The 19,775-nt window shown below is 34.3% G+C and overlaps 1 protein-coding gene across 1 annotated transcript; it reads right to left on the bottom strand.

Moving 5' to 3' along the window:
• Positions 1–2,524: 2,524 nt before the first annotated feature.
• On the bottom strand, positions 2,525–12,245 carry LOC18443120 (NADH-ubiquinone oxidoreductase 20 kDa subunit). Its single transcript, XM_006853319.4, has 3 exons — positions 12,111–12,245; positions 7,375–7,898; positions 2,525–3,127 (listed from the first exon to the last, which is right to left on the bottom strand). Exons 2-3 carry the CDS (start codon positions 7,806–7,808, stop codon positions 2,893–2,895), a joined length of 669 nt encoding a protein of 222 aa, XP_006853381.1. The 5' UTR covers positions 7,809–7,898; positions 12,111–12,245; the 3' UTR covers positions 2,525–2,892.
• Positions 12,246–19,775: the final 7,530 nt, after the last annotated feature.

The following is a 19,775-nucleotide window of genomic DNA, read 5'->3' on the forward strand; positions in this document are numbered from 1 at the left end:
CTTTACTTATTTTGAAGTAAGGCTTTTACTTATTTTGATTGGTATATCCCTAGACTCCCAGTTATGGGCCTAGTGCTCAGTATTCCACAAGGAACAAACGGTAACGTGATTTATGTGCTATCAAACAAAAGGGAGAGCGAGTTTCTTTTTATTATTTGCCAAAGGTACTAATAAAAATAAGGGATTCTATACTAGGAGACTATTTTCATTTGGTATAAAAGAGGTCACAATCACTTTAAATGATCAAATGGCAAATCCTAAAGCTTAATCACTTTAAATGGTCAAATGTCAAATCCTAAAGCTTAAGATATATTAGAAGATAAACCTTTTATTTTGAACTTTAAACTTGGTTAGTGGCATATACCTCATTAACAAACACCAGTAATTGTGATTTTTTTTACACAAAAGTTAAATAGTCTGATTTTATACCAATAACTATAGGTAATTGTGACTTTTTTGTACAAAAGTTAAATAGCTTTATTATGTACTGAAAACAATATATATTGTATTAGTTGACATTTTATGAACAATTATTCTATTGGAGTTGTGAGTGGGACCAAAAAGGTCTATAAAGTTGAGGGTAGTCAATTGTTTCAATTTAACGGTGGATATCAAATATCCTGAGAATATTATGCCAAATACCAGAGGGGAGATACAGAGAGAATATTCTGCCAACTATTATTCAAAAAAAAAAAATTCTGCCAAATATTATTCAAAAAAATAAAATTCTGCCAAATACCGGAGGAGAGAAAGAAACAGCAAAAGAGTGATAGTGTATTCATACCATGTTCTTTAAAAAATATTGAATACAATATTTTTAGGAGGAGGCATGAATCATAGGTGTATATCTTAAATGTTGCTTGCATATTGAATGAAATATTGCACATTTTAAAGTGGAGCCTCTCTCTATCCCTTTACAAAATCATTCGAAAGAGGTTTTGAGAAATTGGCACGTTTATCTCTCTCCCCTTCTCTTTCTTTCTATCTCTCTCAAGAGAGATTCTCCAAACCATATTCCTAAGACCAGGTTAGATATGCTACAGGTAAAACAGAAAATGAATTTGTAGTTAAATAGGAAGAAGAACAAGCATTAGTTGGTCTTTTCAAATGTACTTGCAAAATCGGCCGGGTCGACCCGGAACAGGCCATTTGGCCACTTTTGGCCGGTTAGGGTGGTCAAGCCACAAACTTTGAAAAAATAAAAAATTTGAAGAAAAAAAATTAAAGAACAAGAAATTTGTTTGCAATGGACTTTTTAATATTTTCTATACTTTTGAAAAAGATTGAGAAGTATTTTGGCCATAAATACTTGTTTTTATATTTTTTCCTTTTTTTTGGATTATTTTTGAAATACCCCAGACATAAATTGAATATTAAAATCCATTTTTTCACTATTTTTTTAATCTCATTTGGATATATTTTATATACTTTTTATATTGTTGAAATTTTGCTTCAATTTTTTTAACCCTTTTTAGCGGGACCTGCCCAATCGGGCCGGCTATACAGACTGGTTCTGGGTTGAGTTTTCTAACACTGTCTAAAAGGAAAAAATATGGGCGATTTGCCCAAGATTGCCCAGTTCGTTACAACAATTAAGAGGAAATCGCCCTAATTTTTAAAATAAAATTTTTTATATAAGGTGTCTACAAGTATATAGTGTACTTATAAGGTACACCTAAAAAATCGACTAGAGAAAGTTGTTCTTCAAATCGATTATCTCAAGATTCATATACATATAAAAATAAATAAAAATTTTAGTCTTAAAAATAGTTCATTTTCTAACAATGTCCATTTTCAAGATTTTCAACTGTTTATAGATTAGTTTGATCATCACCATTTATGGAACTCTTTGCGGCACAGAAACTGTAATTTCGGCATAATTTTGAATGCACCCTACTTAAATAGCATAAGATTGACACCTTATAAACACCAAAAATAGGCAATTCTTCTTATCAATGAAAAAGCCTATTGCTTACCGAAAAAGACCTTGACCCGCATATTTCTCATATCTCGTTTTTGCTCGATTCTCTCCAAAAAAAAAAATATTGATATATCATCAAGTTTCCACCCTTTTACAGTTAAATCACTAATTTTAAATGTTCGACGTAAATTTCTTATTTCAAAATATTTGTTGATGGAAACAATTAAAATGAGGGAAGAAATAATTGAAATAATGTATTCCTTAATAATAAGAGAGGAAATAGCAGTGATATTTTCAGTTCAAATGACTGAATTAATTTCCTAACAAGGTCAAAAATAGTTGCCGCCTTCTCCTGTTATTTTATTTCAAACCATCTGTGTTCTTCTATTTTTTTTTCTTTCGCGGGAATTGTTTTGATAGGGTTGCACACGAATCAAAATAAGTAAAGCGTGACCACTAAACTCATCGAAAATTATAGTTTCCGCAGCAGAAAACTTTCAAAGCGATCTTCTCCGCCTTGCCATTATGGTTGTGAAAGAAAATTAGGATTTAAGCCCTGTATTAACAAAATATAAGAGTTCACAATCCACATATCTGTACCACTTTTTGAGTTTCAAATTTCATAGTCGGAAATTAATTTCATAGAAAAAGGAACTTCTTTCCATCTAGTTGCTGCTATAGTTGCTGCTACATTTGATGGCTTACAAAGTGGAACCAAAAATAGTTGCATACACAAAGTGATTGTGTAGGAGTAATAACAAAATAACATGTTTATTTATTAAACAAAAGCATCATACCCAAAAGATTTCTATTAGCCAACAACATTACAAAAACAGGAATACATCAACATTCAGATGCATCAAAATACCAATTCAAAACAACAGGTTCAACTTATTTAGTCTTTTCCATGAGATGCAAGCTTTGAGGGATGTGCGCGACTCATGCGTGATGTAATGGAGTAGGCAAATATTTCACTTGGTCCACCATATGAGGAAGTCCTTGCGACGGTTAATCTTCTTCTGCAATTGGAGGACTCCATAGAGAAGAGCCTCAGCTGTTGGGGGGCACCCGGGAACATATATGTCAACAGGGACGATTCGGTCGCAGCCACGCACCACAGAGTAGGAATAGTGATAGTAACCTCCACCATTGGCACAGCTGCCCATTGAAATGACCCAACGAGGCTCCGGCATTTGGTCATAAACCCTATGGAATAATTGAGATGCAAATGAGTTACAATAAAACTACACTCTTACTCAAAAACAAAAATGCAATCCTTTGCTATATCATAAAACCATATTCCACATTCGTGAGGGTGTTTTTATAAGTATAATGCAAAACACTTCATATTAGTCAAACTTTTTGCATGCATACCATGGAAAACCTCATACTGATTAGGGCTCTTTTTAGGAGAATCTCTATACAAAAGACACGCATGCACACACACATGATCTACAATGCTGGGAGGTCAAAATATACTGATTCAGGGTAAATAGCTTGCAAAATCCACTCTGCCACAGATGGAATGGGGACTTCCCTCATCACGAAAAACTTACAGCACCGAGTTGCTATGTCAGAAATGACATGACACTCACATAAACATATGATCATCACACAATCATTATCCGAAGCTTATCCCAACTATTTGGGGCCCGCTACACAAATCTTGTTCTACCATTTTGCTCTATCAAGGGCCACACCCTCAGTCAGACACATAACCAGATAGTTTTTAGTTTTATGATTTTATCTAATAAAATTGCCATCAGTTTATCCATGATGGATATCTAGGATGAGTCAACATGCTACAAAATTAGCATCGGTTAACCCATGATGGATATCTAGGACGAGTCAACAAGCATTGAGAACACAAGACAACATTGACCACTGGAAACAATTTGACACTTGTTTCATAGTGACAAACTCATGACTCATGAACATGATGCCACATCACCATGTCATTAGGCTTCTCTGAGTAGTAGAAATGCACCAAGCAATTTCCTTACCTCAATCAATTGCACTGCACTTCACCTCTTTGGCCAGGTACAGCCATAACTGCATGATAGTATATAATCCAAAAACCTCTTCACACTTTCGACAAAACTAAGTCGAGCAATAACAAAATTGAACTATACTTAAACTTCCATACAACAGAAATGAAGTATTTGGCCAGGTACAGCCATAACTGCATGATGGTATGCAATCCATAAATCTCTTGGCACTTTCGACAAAATTAAGTCAAGCAATAACAGAATTGAAGTATACTTGAACCTTCCATACAACAGAATTGAAGTATTCACAGTTCCTCATTCTATAGAATTTTGCATATGCCACCCCCGTCTAACCCTTCCCCTGAAACCATCGTAGGAGACCTTGGCTGAGTTCAATCCCACCAAAAATCCAAACCTTTGGCGGATTCTGATCCTCAAGAAAGCCCTCACAGTCGATCACCTACAGCGAGGAGGCATGCCCATTCCTAATCGAGGTATGATGTGCAAATCAACAGAGGAAACCGACGACCAACACCTTTTCACACATTGTGAGGTGACCGCTACCTTATGGGGAGATTTGCTACTAGGCTTCCATTGACCTTGGGATTTTACCACAGTTATTGCTGCGGCGGTTCCAGGTATTCTATTCGCCTCCTTACCCAGTAGCATTTATTTTCCTTTGGCGTGTTTCAATGGAAGCTATTATTTTTGGACCCTCTGTGCCGAAAGAAATGCCAGAACTTTCGAGGGCAGGAAGACAGATTTCCTAAACAATTGGCAGGCCACATTAGATGTTAGACCGCCCCAAATCCCCTGTTCCTGGCCAGATAAAACTGAATTTTGGCAGTTGCTCTCTAGGCAACCCAGGTCAAGCTGGCTTTGGCAGCCTCTTCAGGGATCACAACCACAACTCCCTCCTCTCCTACCCAGGCTAAATTAGGTTTGTCGACTCCACCATGGCTGAAGCTTTGGCTCTCCTTGAGGGCATTAAGAGATACAACCAGGAATGGGGAGAAATTTTGATCGTCAAAGGTGACTCAGAAAATGCCTATTCTTGGGCCTTGGGGGCCTTTGCCTGCTCTTGGCGATTTGAAAATATTTTTTAACAATTTTGACATTTATGCAACCATATTCGCACCAAACTTCAGAGCAGACTCTCTCACCCAGGCAGGCGTGAGTTTCAGAAATAACATGGTAGCCACTAAGGCCCATGAAAAATTAATCTCTCTCTCTCAATATCCTATGTTTTCTCTCCCTATCTTCTCTCTTTTCTACATTTTTTGTTATCTCCTTATCTTCTCTCTCTTTATCTCATCCAACTTTCCCAAAATCTCATGAAATCTATTGCTCCCTCATTCTCATGTGATCTCTATTCCTCCCCAAATCCTTCCTTAAAGATTAATTCCTAATTTATTCCACAAAAGCCTCCTAAAAAGACAACTCATACCAAACTTAAGATTTATTTTTTTAAAACTAACCAACCCAATTGCGACCCTCTCATGAAAACAACTACCAAACAACTCACGCACCAAAATCCTCCCACTTAACTTACCCCAACGCACTTCCTATTCCTAAGACAAATATAAATAAAATAAAATTTTGATAACCCCAATTTTTATTTGCATCATTCTCCTGGGATTGGGAGAAGCTCAACCTCAAGCTTATGGAACTCGAAAACTTTCCTTCATCATCTTCTCCACTTTGTTCCAACTGCATTTCACCCTTGTTGTGTCGAACTTTTGATTGTTGATCCTAATCGAACAAAGTCGTGATACGCTTAAAATTTCAATTGTGATGCCAAAATCTCTTGCACCTTCTAACTTCCGAAGCAAGTTGTGATACGTGATTAATGCTTCGATTGGTAGTTGATTATTGATCTTCTACCTCTTCATGTTCTGCTTCCTCCAATTGCAAATTATGAAGTAGATCTCGTAGATGCTCTGTAGGACGTAGATCTTGTTTGCAAATTTATTCTTGACGTTCTGGATTAGCAGCCTGAGTCGGTAGGAGAACTCGATTCGTCTCTACAGTAAGTGAGATTTGGTATCGGATCTTCATAGTTACAAGCACTCTCTTCACAGATAATAATATCATTATGTCTCTTTAAATGCCCCCCATGGTTGTGTTCATGCTCTCTTTAATTTGTTGACCCACACACTCCATGAATTGCAATATATCCTTGAGTGTAAGAGCAAATTTCAACAGCATTGTGATTGATGGATCTTACTTACTCTGATACCAATCGAAAGAGAGAAAATGGAGGGAAGAAAAAATTAAAATAATAATAATAATAAAGGGTGAGAAAATATAACCTCTCTCAGGGTCAGCAAGAGAATTCACCCCAAAGATCTTTGCACAAGATCAAGTCATTTCTGAATCACCAAATTCTCCTCTATTTACAATGAAGGACTTCTTCCCTTTAAATACACTAAGAACAAAAATAATAAATAGATAAAAAACCCACAAAATTAAACTCTCTCTAAATCCTACATTATTTCTCCCTATCTTCTTTCCCTTCATCTCATCCAACTTTCCCAAAATCTTATGAAATGTATTGCTTCCTCACTCTCACGTGATCTCTATCCTTCCCAAATCCTTCCTAAAAGATTAGCTCCTAATCTATTCCACAAAAGCCTCCTAAAAATAACAACTCATACCAAACTTAAGATTTATCTTTTTAAAACTAACCAACCTCATTGCTACCCTATCATTAAAACAACTCACGCACCAAAATCCTCCCACTTAACTTACCCCAAAACAGTTCCTATTCCTAAGACAGAAATTAAAAAAATAAAATAAAATTTTGATAACCCCAAATTTTATTTGCATCATACCTTATGTGACCTAACTATTAAGGATCACAGGGAACAAAAAACCATTTAAAATCAGCTTGTCATATCTAGCTTCAGTCACCCTTTTCCAAATGTACAGCCATATGATAGATTCAGGTTTTCAATTCGATCATAAATTATACAATGAAAGCAACAATTTGTGTCACACTGAATCAAATCTGAGCAAACCACTGGAAATAAGACTCAAGTAAACAAAATTAAAGAAGAGAATACAATAAATCGAGCAGCAAAGCCCTTTTGAGATAACAATAAAGGGAAAACCACAAAGGCGTCACCATACAAATAGCAATCAATAATGAATTAATCATAATGTTGAGCATGGACTCAATGATTTCAATACAAAATGGGGGAATTGTATATGAACTATCAAATGTTGAACCACAACACAGTTAAAAAAGTATTGCCCCTCTCAACAAAGAATCTGAAGACAAAAGGCACCATAAATATTTTTATATATATAAAAACAACAGCACCAATACTTATGATGTAGAGATATGAAATAGACTAGTAACAGAGCTATTAAAAACCATGAAGATAGACAAATCTAGGGTTTCTATGTAGATAGGTAGGTATAGGTTTGAATGGTTAATGGGGAGATAGTAGATAGACATACTTGCGGAGGGCAGGGGCCATCTTGTTGGTGAGGGTGCCGGCAACGATCATACAGTCAGACTGGCGAGGGCTGGGTCGGAAGATGACCCCGAAGCGATCAAAGTCATAGCGGGCAGCGCCAGCATGCATCATCTCCACAGCGCAGCAGGCGAGCCCAAATGTCATGGGCCATATGGACCCCCGACGCGCGTAGTTCATGAGGTCGTCCACCTTCGATATCACATACTCGGCTACCTTTGGAAGACCACTTCCTCCCACTGCAGTCGAGGGGTTCGTGGGTCTCACGTAAGGGGTGGGTGGTGCCGATGATGCTGGTGCCGCCATGGCCATGGAGGAGGAAGTGTGAAAGTTAGCGGCCAAAGCTCCCATAATCCTTTGGCCACCATGCACAAGGTGGGAGGCTCTAGCTGGGAGGAGAGCAGCTGCAATGGTCATCGCTACAAATACGATTCCTCTCTCTCTCTATGTCTCTTTATTGTCGTCGTTTCGTTTACGAGTGTGAGTATGAGCTTCTCCAATGGAAATCTTATGTACAAATCAGCCAAAGAAGATAACATCACATGATGGAAAATTTTGACGAGGAAAGCAGAATCCAGATAAACAAAAATAAGCATGATCCAAAAGGATAAGGTAACTGCTAGTTGAAGTACTAAGAGACAGGTAGAAACCATTAAGAAGTAACCTCTATGATGAAAACAGATCCACATCAAAAAAGTTAGCACATTACGTAAGATGCACTAAAAACCAGATGGCACCAATGTGCAAAAAAATAAATAAATAGATAACAAAGAAAGAAACTCAACCCCAGGTAGAAAGCATGAGAAACAAATATCACAACCATGCCGCTTTGTAATGAAACAAAATGGGAAGTGTTCATTACAAATCTGCAAGCATAAACTCTCCATAAATAGATCACGGTCACATAAACAACGAGCCAGACCTGAAGCATTATACACTACAACAATCTAGTGACAATGGCAATCCATTCATCTTTTCTTACCTTAGAGCTTTCACAAAATGGCAGTCCAGTGACAAAATAAAATTCAAGGGCACAAAAGAAAAAACAAGTTATAGATTTTCTTGCCAGGCCACAATGAAATGATAGCTACCTATCTCATAATACTTTGAAAAAAAGAAAACTGGTTCTACTTCCATCAGATTTATGATACCGCACAGCTTATTAATTAAACAATGGTAGGCTGGGAAATACCATATAGTCTGGGAAGGACCAGATCTTGCTTGATCATTCTGAGCAATATTTTTACTCAAGACACTTAGAAAACATCTCTTTTTTCTTTTGAGAATTAAACAATAAAATCTTACATCATCATCATCAGAGCCTTTTCCCAACAATAAAATCTTACAAGTAACCAAAAAAATCTATGGAATTGCAGCTACAGATAAAAATAATTATACATTTATAGCAAACAACATTTATACATTTATAGCAAACAACATTCACAAGCACTGAAACCGCAAAACCAAGGCAAAAAAAACAACACTAAACGGAATAAAAGTTAAGTTCATCAGCACTCACAATACTTATCACAGCAAGTAATAGGAAATGTCCATAAACAGCAACCTATAAACTAGAGAAAATCCACATAATGATAAAAGCTTGATCTGGAAAAAAAACACAGGCACCAAATCTACCACAACCACAAGACAAAAATTCATCAAAAAAACTGTCACTACTTAATCAAGTCACCATGGAAGTATCCCTACAGGAACCACAAATCCTAATCAGGCATAAAAGGAACAAAATAAAAATACCATAAAATCTATTTCAAATTAAATCACTAAACTGAAAAACAGAAAAGACAAACCAAGGAATACATCAAGTGTAAAACAACACATATCCCTAGGAACCAGTCTGCATCGGAAAATATTCATTTTTAGTAAATCGACCTAAACCAAATGAAATTCCCAGTTCAAGTTAATAGGAAGCAGTACATGCCTTATATATTTGATCTGATCATCTAGTAAGCAAATAAAAGGAACCCAGCCCATATATTGCCAAATACCAAAAGTGAAATCAAGAATCCATCTCAAAAGAAACCAAATATTTCACATAAGATCCAAGCATATTCAACTGTAACGACACATAACACCACTATATCCGTACCTATATAGAAAAAAAGAATAAACTAGTTCCACCAAATACTACGTAAAAGCAAGTTATTTCACAAAAATCATCCCAGCTATCAAAATTTATATCCTCTGGGTAATTGAGTTCATATCCGATCGAGATCCCACAAAACGGCCCTCTACTTGTTCACTTCTTCATGAAACCTCTAACAGTGAAAAAAACCAAACATACTTAAACCAGATATTAAAACTTTAAGCTATACAGTACCACCAATCACACCAAAAAAACCTAATTTTATCAAAGGACCTGCATTTATAAACCTTACTCGAAAGCAAATAAAGAACCGACCAAACAAAAAGTGATATATCAAAAGCCTGTAGCAAGCTAAAGCACATCGTCGTCCAAAAAAAAAACAAAAACAGAGAGAGATTTCCTATCAACCGATCTTTATAACTAAATCTCTAGCAAATAAACCAAGCAAACAACATATATCAAAGCTCGAAGTAAGCAAACTCATACCACCAGTCACACATGAAGCCACAAATAACCTAAAAATGGAATTTTTGGATGAAATATAATTCTCTTACAAATAAATAGAAAAATCGCAAGAAAACAAAACCAGATATTAAAGGTTATGTGATCTTAAGATCATACCACAATTACAACAACAAAAAAATCTAGATTCCCTATGAATGATCTGATTAAGAACCAGTAAAACATTGAAAACAAGTGAATCAACAAAATATGCAGAGAAAGTAAATCCCCATGGATCTTAGAAATAGGGTTTACCTAAAATGGCAGAGAGATACATCTCATGCCGCCTCAGAGAGTTACGAAAGAGAAGAAACGTAGAGGACACCCTATTATAAACCCTAATGTTGGCCCTTAGAGATAGTCCTAGCAATCTCTAACATGAATCCTGGCCATTGACTGAGGGGGAAATTCATTCTGTAAACTATCTTTGGAGATGATAAGCGTGAGGCAACTTGATCCCCACGCTTGCCCAAAAGGCTGTGTTCGATAACTTTCTCTGCAGTTTCCCTAGTATTCTCCCTGCTGCTGACTTTCCTGAAATCTGGGAGAAAGTGAAATTTGGTAGCCTGAAAGCTAGAACCCTGTTTGATAAACTGTGGTGCTACTATTTTAGCCTGTTTGGTAATGTTGATGTTGGGAGAGCACGAGACAGCCTGTTTTAACCGTTTATTATGAATTTTCATGATTTGATGTGTGTAAGGTATATTTTTGAATAATATTTTCTTGCCACTACCTATCTAATGCATTTCCTAAAAAGTATGGTTAAGATTGAAATTTAATCTCACATCTATATTAAGAAATAGCCTCAATAAAATTGCAACAAGTATAAAGAACCAGAAAGGTGGAGTTAAACACACACGATTCTTAAGCCAAGTGAAACTAAAAGTAAGTTCCCAATCACAATACTTCTACAATTTTTATGTTATGAGAAATCAACGAGCAAGAGACATGAAAAAAAAAAATATAGACGAAATAACCAAATTGCCAATGAATATTACAAAGAAAGAAAACTAACAGTTATAGGAACCAAGAGGGTCAAAATCAGAGAAGTATCACAAATAATTTCACTACAAGAACAACATCAATAAATTGTATAGCTAAATATACTAATCTCAAAACTCTGAATGCTTGGTATACAAGCATAATACAGCATTGCGTGCACCGATAACTTGTATTAATGAAGAGCAAATTCCAAGAATGTGAGAAATCAACATGCCACAACATCTAAAGCAAAAATAAACTAAAACAAACCAAAGCAGGTAAAATAGTTCAAACTTACAACTTCAAACTGACTATATGACAAATATCCCAATTCAATCTAGAATGATGTTGTTTGTGACATACATAATGAAGTAAAAACAGTTACAAATTTCAATTTCACGGCTTTCTATTATCCAGTGAGAGATAATGCCATTACAACAACAGAATAACAAAATTAAACCCCAGACCTTGGCAAAAGTAACCGGAAAAACCTAAATTTCAACCCAATGAGTACAAAAACCAATGAGTACAAAAACCAAATGAGTACAAAAACCAAATAACAGAAAACCCCATAAATTATATAACCAAATGACAATAGAATAGAACCCAGTTTTATAGATGTCAAATCCTATTGCATAATACAACCTCCTAAATAAGCTTTCATCAATAAATAAAAATAAAAACAGTAAAAGAATACTTAGATTATTAACTCATAAAACCAACTGAAAATTAGTTCAATGACGCACCACGAAAACAAAACCAACAACGATAGCAACAATGATCAATTAATCAAACACCTTAAGCCCAAAAAAAATTATATAATAGACACAAAATCAAATTAATCAAACTCTAGAGCCCAAATTGTACTTCTCAATAATCAGAAAACCCACATCAAAATTGATGTGACAAACTAGAAAAACAAAACATGGGGCTTTTCTTATTTGCGCATAACCAGGAAAAAAAAGAGAAACAAAAATCCAATAAAAAGCTCTCTGTAGACTTGGGGTTAATCTTGTTTGACCTTAATCAGACAAAAAAAAGAACCTAAATCAGAAATAAAATCTCATTTAGAAATGGGATTATCTTTTTTGAGTTCTAAAAAATTAAAATAAATTACAAATGACACACCCTACCTTTGTCTGAGCGATTAGCTTGCAGCAATGGCCATATGAGGGGAGTAGACCTGACCTGACGTGAGGTGACGTGAGGCGAGGCGAGGCGAGGCGAGGAGTTGCTGGAGGGCTGGGAACTTCGTTGGGGCATGTGGCGACGGAAATTGTTCCTCTCTGTCACTGTAAACGCATCAAATGATTGAATGCACTGGCATGATCACACTGTCTATTTAATCGCTCCAGTAAAACCTTAATTACCAATAATGGCGAGACTCAATTACCCAATAATCTGGTTAACAATATTTTTTAATTGCGCTTTTCAACCCATTGACTAACCTCGATAAAAAAAAATGGCTAAATTTATTAAGAGAAAGTATAAAATGTGACCATTTATCTTTGGTACAAGGTGAGACATTACTCTTGATCATTGGATGTGAAATTGGGTGGCTGCCATCATTTTATTGAACAAGCTCAAACTTCAAAATAAATTTTTTTGAACTTTTGTGACGCATCCAAGCTATCAAACTTCACATCATATGGTTGTAAGTATTTGTGACCACCTTGTATCAAAAGTAAATGGTCTCATTGTATACAATCTTGTTCGTTAAATAACAATTGTTTCATGCAGGCTGGACCGCATTTGTACAATATGTAGTCTAAAGGTATAAAGCATCCATCTTAAAGATTGTAAATAGGTGGTCCATATAAAAACAACTTAAACTAAAGGTATAAAGTTTTCTTAATAGAATTATTATTTCTAGTTTTTTTTTTTTTTTTTTCATATTCATGATCTCTATTTTAAATATTATATATTCTCTTAAAAATAAGATCGAATTCTATTTTAAAAATAAATTTATGAAGGGGCCCATATTTCTACATATCTCTCCCCACCTTTGTGATAGACAAAAACATCCAAATAGAATGGAGCAGTGTTTTAAAAAACGTCGAGTCGAACCGGACTCGCCCAGTTCGACTCGAAAATCGTAAAAAGTGGATTGTATCGGCTAAAAAATCAGAAATCGTCCGGTTCTAGAGAGAACCGGATGATTCTGTACAGTGACTCGCCGATTCACTGTACGGAATCGGCGAGTCCAAACAGTGAATCGGCGAGTCCCGTACGGTTTTTTTTTTTTTTTTTTTTTTTTTTTTTTTTTTTTTTTTTTTGTTGTAATCCATGAAATATTTTTTTGTAGTACTTGATCAATTTTTTTGGAATCCATGATCGAATTGTTTTTGTTTTTTTTGTAATCCATGATCGAATTTTTTGTTTTTTTGTAACCCATGATAGAATTTTTTGTAATCCATGATCGAATTTTTTGTAATCCATGATCGAAATGTTTGTTTTTTTTTCTTGTAATCCATGATCGAATTTTTTGCTTTTTTTTTTTTTTTGTAACCCACGATAGAATTTTTTGTAATCCATGATCGAATGTTTTGTAATACATGATCGAAATGTTTGTTTTTTTTTTGTAATCCATGATCGAAATGTTTGTTTTTATTTTTGTAATCCATGATTGAATTTTTTGTTTTTTGCTTTTTTTGTAACCCATGATAGAGTTTTTTGTAATCCAGGATTGAATTTTTTGTAATCCATGATCGAATTGTTTTTTTCTTTTTTTGTAATCCACGATTGAATTATTTGTTTTTTTTTTGTAATCCATGATCGAATTTTATGTAATCCATGATCGAATTTTATGTAATCCATGATCGAAATTTTTGTAATCCATGATTGAATTTTTTGAAAATTTGTGATTTTTTTTTTTTAATCCATGATCGAATTTTTTTTTGTAATCCATGATAGAATTTTTGGAAAATTTGTGATTTTTTTTTTTTAATCCATGATCGATTTTTTTTTTGTAATCCACTATAGAATTTTTTGAAAATTTGTGATTTTTTTTTTTACTCCATGATCGATTTTTTTGAAAATTTGTTTTTTTTTTTTTTTAATCTATATTATTCAAAGAGAAAATGAGAGAGATGATGATTCTGAAGCCACCCTATCCCAGTCATATTATTCACATATCGAGTCCCAACAGCAACAGTGTAGGGATGAGCACGACAGTGCAGGTGAGCATGAAGGATGGACAATCTTCGGGGATTTTAGATTGGGAACACAACAAAACACTAACACTCAGGGATTTGGGAATAGTCAAACGCCTGCTAATATCGATGATTCGTTTTTAGATCAAATCAATGAATTGTTAAACGAATTCAATCAATGGCACCAGCGTGACCAAGAAGAACAATAACGTCGTCTATCATTTTATTTTTAGATCATATGTCACTAATTTTATGTTTTATTGTAGTCCATGTATGTTGATATACTTATTCCATGATAATTATATGTTTATCCTTTTGTGTGATGTAAATTAAATGCTGAATGGCGGTTCATGCAGGGAAAGAACATATCAATATTCGCATATTCATTCAAAAACATGAAAATTCTTAATGGAATGCCCTCATTTCTTATTGAATTCCTAAAAAATAATATTTATAATGAATTTTAATAATTTTTTCGGATTTTTTTTAAGCTTTATTCTGACCGATTCACTTGATTCCTGATCCGGATCGCCGATTCACCGATCTGGATCGGTTTTTTGGAAGCCCGATCAGGGTCACCGATCCGTTTTTTAAACCATTGGAATGGAGTATACGATCCAAAACTTTATCTACTGGTAAACAATTACCGTCGAACACTATTCTATTTATCTCCTTCCTCACCTTCCATAAAATTACACCTCTTGCTATTTACCAAATCACCACACCAGTTTGAGGTAAATAAGACACAGATAATGCTCCAATAATTCCTTTAGCATCTGGAGGTATGATCAACACCATTTTAACTTGAGCAAAAAACCAACTCCATATACTACTAGTAAAGGGACAATGTAGAAAAAGATGAGCACCTGATTCAACATCTTTTTTTACATAACAAACATATATTAGGTAGAATTTTCCCTCTTCTAATGATATTATATGCATTCAATACCTTGTTTTGAACCGCCAACCACAAAAAAGCTTGGATTTTAAGAGGAAGCAGCCACTTTCAGATAGCAGCAATTTCAGGCATTGACCATCTCCATCGATCATGAAATAATAGATGGTACATAGATTTGATTGAATAGACACCATCTTTTGTAATATCCCAGACCACCTCATCTTCCGCATTACGGGATAAATACACCTCATTTAGCGCTGATAACAAACCACTAAACTCCGAAAAAAGCTCATCGAGAATTCTATTATATGGTAAAATGATCTTCCACTTAATCTGATCCCCCCTCCTCTCAAACAGATTTGAAATTAATGCATTGGGATTACCCACCCTATTGAAAATCAAATAAAACACATATTTTAACGGAAAGTTATCTAACCACTTATGGTGTCAAAAAGATATATTACTTCCATCAACAATTGTCCACTGGACATCTCTATGGATGAGAGCCTTACACGAGTAAATAGATCTCCAACTATGTGACATCCTTCTGTTACCAAGCCTGCCTCCAACCTACATATTGAATCTATTCTCACCATACCTCGCGCTTATCACTTTATACCAAAGCTGATCTTTAAAATTTAAACTTCTCCGCCACCATTTACAGAACAAAGCCTGATTAACCAATTTGATTTTCCTAATCCCCAAACCCTATTCCCCTTTAGGTGTACACCCTATCCCATATAAAAAGATGAAATGTTTTTTAGGCCCCCAAAGAACCCTAAAGGAAGTTCCTCATAAGCAATTCAATCTTTCTGGCAAACGAAGATAGAACTTGAAGATTTGACATCTGATAAATTGGGAGATTAGCTAGACAAGCTTTAATCAAAGTGATCCTACCACCCAAAGAAATATATTTGTATTTTCATATATCAAGCTTAATTTGAATCCGCTGAATTACTTTATCCTACACTGCCACAAGCAATCGACCATCTGAAATATGCATACCAAGTTATATAATTGGGAAGTGGTCCAGCTTATAACCCATCGTCTCTGCCAAAATAGTCACCACCGAATCATCACAATTGAGACCTATCACATATGTTTTTCCAAAGTTCACCTAAAGGCCTAGAGCAACGTCGCAGCATTTTAAAAAGGTTCCTATATTATTGACGTGATCCACATTAGCATCACAAAAGAGCTGCGTATCATCAGCATATTGAAGGTGAGAGATACAAGGAACCCCATTTGGTAACTGAAAGACAGCAAAATGCCTATTAGACTCAATGTTTTGAACAAACAAGCTAAACAGCAAGGAAGAGAGAGGGGTCACCTTGACGGAGACCCCTTGAAGCCCTAAAATAACCAATAGGGCTACCTTTGAATAAAATGGATAATGGGCAGATGAAAAGCACCCGAAAATCTATTTTCTCCATTTTTCCTCAAACCTCATATTCTTTATGATCTCTAAAATGACGCTCCATTCCACCATATCATAAGTTTTTTCCATATCCAGCTTAATCACAATTCCAAAAGCACCATCAAGAATCCGAAAATGAATGCACTCCTAGGCTACCATGACACTGTCCGTGAATAGCCTATCCTTAATGAAGGTTGTTTGAGGACCCGAAATGATAGACGGTAGAACCACGTTAAGCTTCTCTGCAAGCACTTTGGCCACAAATTTATAGAGACTACTCAAGAGGCTAATAAGTCTGATATCACTTAAGGAAGTGTCACAGACTTCTTAGGAATAAGTCCAATAAGGGTAGAGTTAACGCCTCTGAAAAACTCCTTTCTACTCAGAAACCCCCTAACCATCTTCAGAAGTTCATTGCAAACCAAATTCCAAAAGGTTTGGAAAAATATGATAAAATATCCATCCAGACTATGAGCTTTATTTCCTAACATTGAGAACGCCGCTTGTTTTAATTCAACCAAAAAAACATTTTTTTAAAAAAGAAACCAAATCAAATGAAAGAGAAGTCCACCCTATACAACTTAGGGGTAACTTTAATCTCATAGGAAAAAACCTTTTGGAAATGTCTAATGACTGCATCAGACATAGAACTACAAATGCCCCTCAAAAATCCATTGGAAATGGTAGTTTTAAGGTTGAAAAACAATTTGATTGATCATCTTGACATCGAGATGCATGGCTATGAAAAATAAAAAGATTCTAAGTCTCATAAATAGTGTGTTTTACAACATATTATCTACACCGTCCATTTTCAAGATTTTCATATGTTTATAGATCTACTTGATTTTAACTATTTTAAAAAATTAAACTTTTATAATTAGATATAAAAATCGATTTTGAGATAATCCTAATAACATTTTACATCAGAATTATATACCATGAAGAAATTTGAAGGTGCACCTTACCTCTACACCTACAGATGCATCCGTATGCCAACTGCACCCTAGAATTAAATAAATTTTATATTTTCTTAAACACGCCATAATTTGTATTTCCATATCTTGATTAGAGATAAACATAGTATATTGGATCGAATTTAGATAAGGATCCAATGATCTCATTTCTCCTATATTATGGGATTATTAAGATGAATGTTCATTGCTTCTAAATTTACGAGCGCTTCCATATTTACATGGTCTCTCTCATATTCTCAAATAACCAATTAACACTAATAATCTATGAAACCGCTTTAGAGAAAATAGTAGTCGATAGTAAAACTTTGAAGATTATTTGATTTAAGTTCCTTCTGCAGATATTGATGACCAAGTGGCCATGATCTCCCATTTCTTAGGCCTCTCAAATCAAGCAATGTTTTCTGGTTGCGATTTGTATCTATGATATGGCTTTGTGCATATCTTCGCCCATTTCTAGAGAGCTTGAGATATTTTGGATTGCCCATACTCAAATAAATTATCTTATTACAAGAGGGAGTCAGAATATGAGCATTAAGAGAGAGACTATTACTTATTATCAACAAATTATTTATTTACCACCATCCAATGTTTGAAAAATATGTTGTCTTAGCCCATAATAAATAAGCAATGAAACGAGCATTTCTTTTGCCATCTCTATCCTTACATTTATGTTTAAAATGTATCGATGTTTGCTTTTATCTTATGATATGTTTATTATTTTTTTATCTCTCCTTACATTTCTACGTGCAACACATGTAAATCTACTAGTATATATATAAACCTTATAACATGTTTATATTTTTTATTGTGTATATTTTGAAATCAAAAACCTTATAATCTAAATGATAATTTACTTCATAGTACATATAATACATTTAAAAGGTTATGTTAGGGTAGTACTCATACATATGAGTATTTACTTATTGTATTTAATATTTGTAGACACTCAATGCCCTTACTCCACCATGTAGTAACATTTTTGCCTAAATGTATTTTAGGCAATTAAATAAAGATAAAATCGAAAAATCTTAATAGAAAGAAGAACATTTATTACTTATAGTGATGATATCATTGTGACATCACCCACATGGAATAGTGATTGTTTCTTTACCGCTAATAAATATCACTATTTTATTATAAAAATATATATCCTACCCCTCTGAATTAAGACAAGTGATGTTACTAAAAAAAATTGTATTAAATGTTTAAAAGAAATGTTTAAATGTTTAAATGTTTAAAGAAGTTGAGTACATTAAGAGAATACTCATATGTTGAATACCCTATCACAATTCAATTTAAATTAAGTAAAAAGCTTATATAAGTTGTCAACCTTATAATGTAGGAGTAAGGTGCATCTTAAAAGTCTACTTCAAAAAGGTTGCTCCAATGTTGAAAATTCATGTAATTGATCATACTGACTTTAAGATGTATGGACATCAAAAAAGGATTTGCATTCATGAAAAAAATGCATCTCGTGGCACTTTATCTTGACCATTTATTTTAAAATATTTTAAATGTTTAGATCCACTTGATCTACAACATTTCCAAAATTTTAAATTTTGTAATGAGGTGTAAAAGTAGATTTGTAGGACATTGTAAGGGTTTTCGACAACAACAATGCATTTTTTAGCACAAATTTAGAGGTGTCTTCTTCAAGTGTTTAAAGTTGACACCTTATACAAACTGCATCCTTAAATTAATGGAAAAGTATCGAATGAGATCATTTACCTTTGGTACAAAGTAGTCACAATTAATCTTGACTATTGGATGTGAAATTGAGACCAAGCTCAAACTTCAAAAGAATTTTTGTCGAACTTTGTGACACACTCAAACTATCAAAATCATATTGGATGGTCTTAAGTAATTGTGACCGCCTTATATCAAAGGTAAATGGTATCATTGTATACAATCCCTAAATTAATAGATTAAAGTCTCATAAACTATTCAATATATTGCAGAGTAAAAAGATAGATGGGATAATATCCCAATAAAATCCACATTTACAATATCATAATAGTGATAATTGTCACTAAGCTGCTAAGCCAATCAATACTCCCAAGGTGCGTCCTTAACCATACTGCTATAAATAGTAATTAAAGAGCATTAATTTGGTGCGATTTCTAAAATAGTGGGTCATAAAGTTCTGCCTCACTAAAGAGATTCATTAAAAGGGCGTGGTTTATTCTTTAAACAATCCAATTAAGCCGCACATGTTATCATGTAATTTTAGTGTAAATTTGTTTTAATATTATCTGAAAGTCTATTTTCAAATCTAAATATAAATTTTAAACTTAAAAAATGGGCAAAATCAAGTAGATCTATAAACGTATGAAAATCTTAAAAATTTGACGATTTAG

Source organism: Amborella trichopoda, chromosome 2 (assembly GCF_054954075.1).
Source record: "Amborella trichopoda isolate Santa Cruz 75 chromosome 2, AtrichopodaSantaCruz75HAP2 v2.0, whole genome shotgun sequence".
Lineage (NCBI taxonomy): Eukaryota > Viridiplantae > Streptophyta > Magnoliopsida > Amborellales > Amborellaceae > Amborella > Amborella trichopoda.

Excerpts from the sequence above, each read along its gene's own strand:
- LOC18443120 (XM_006853319.4), bottom strand. The coding sequence starts at position 7,808 with ATGACCATTGCAGCTGCTCTCCTCCCAGCTAGAGCCTCCCACCTTGTG. Across the intron at positions 3,128-7,374 it reads ATGGCCCCTGCCCTCCGCAA|GGTTTATGACCAAATGCCGG; the intron begins GTATGTCTATCT and ends ATTATTCCATAG.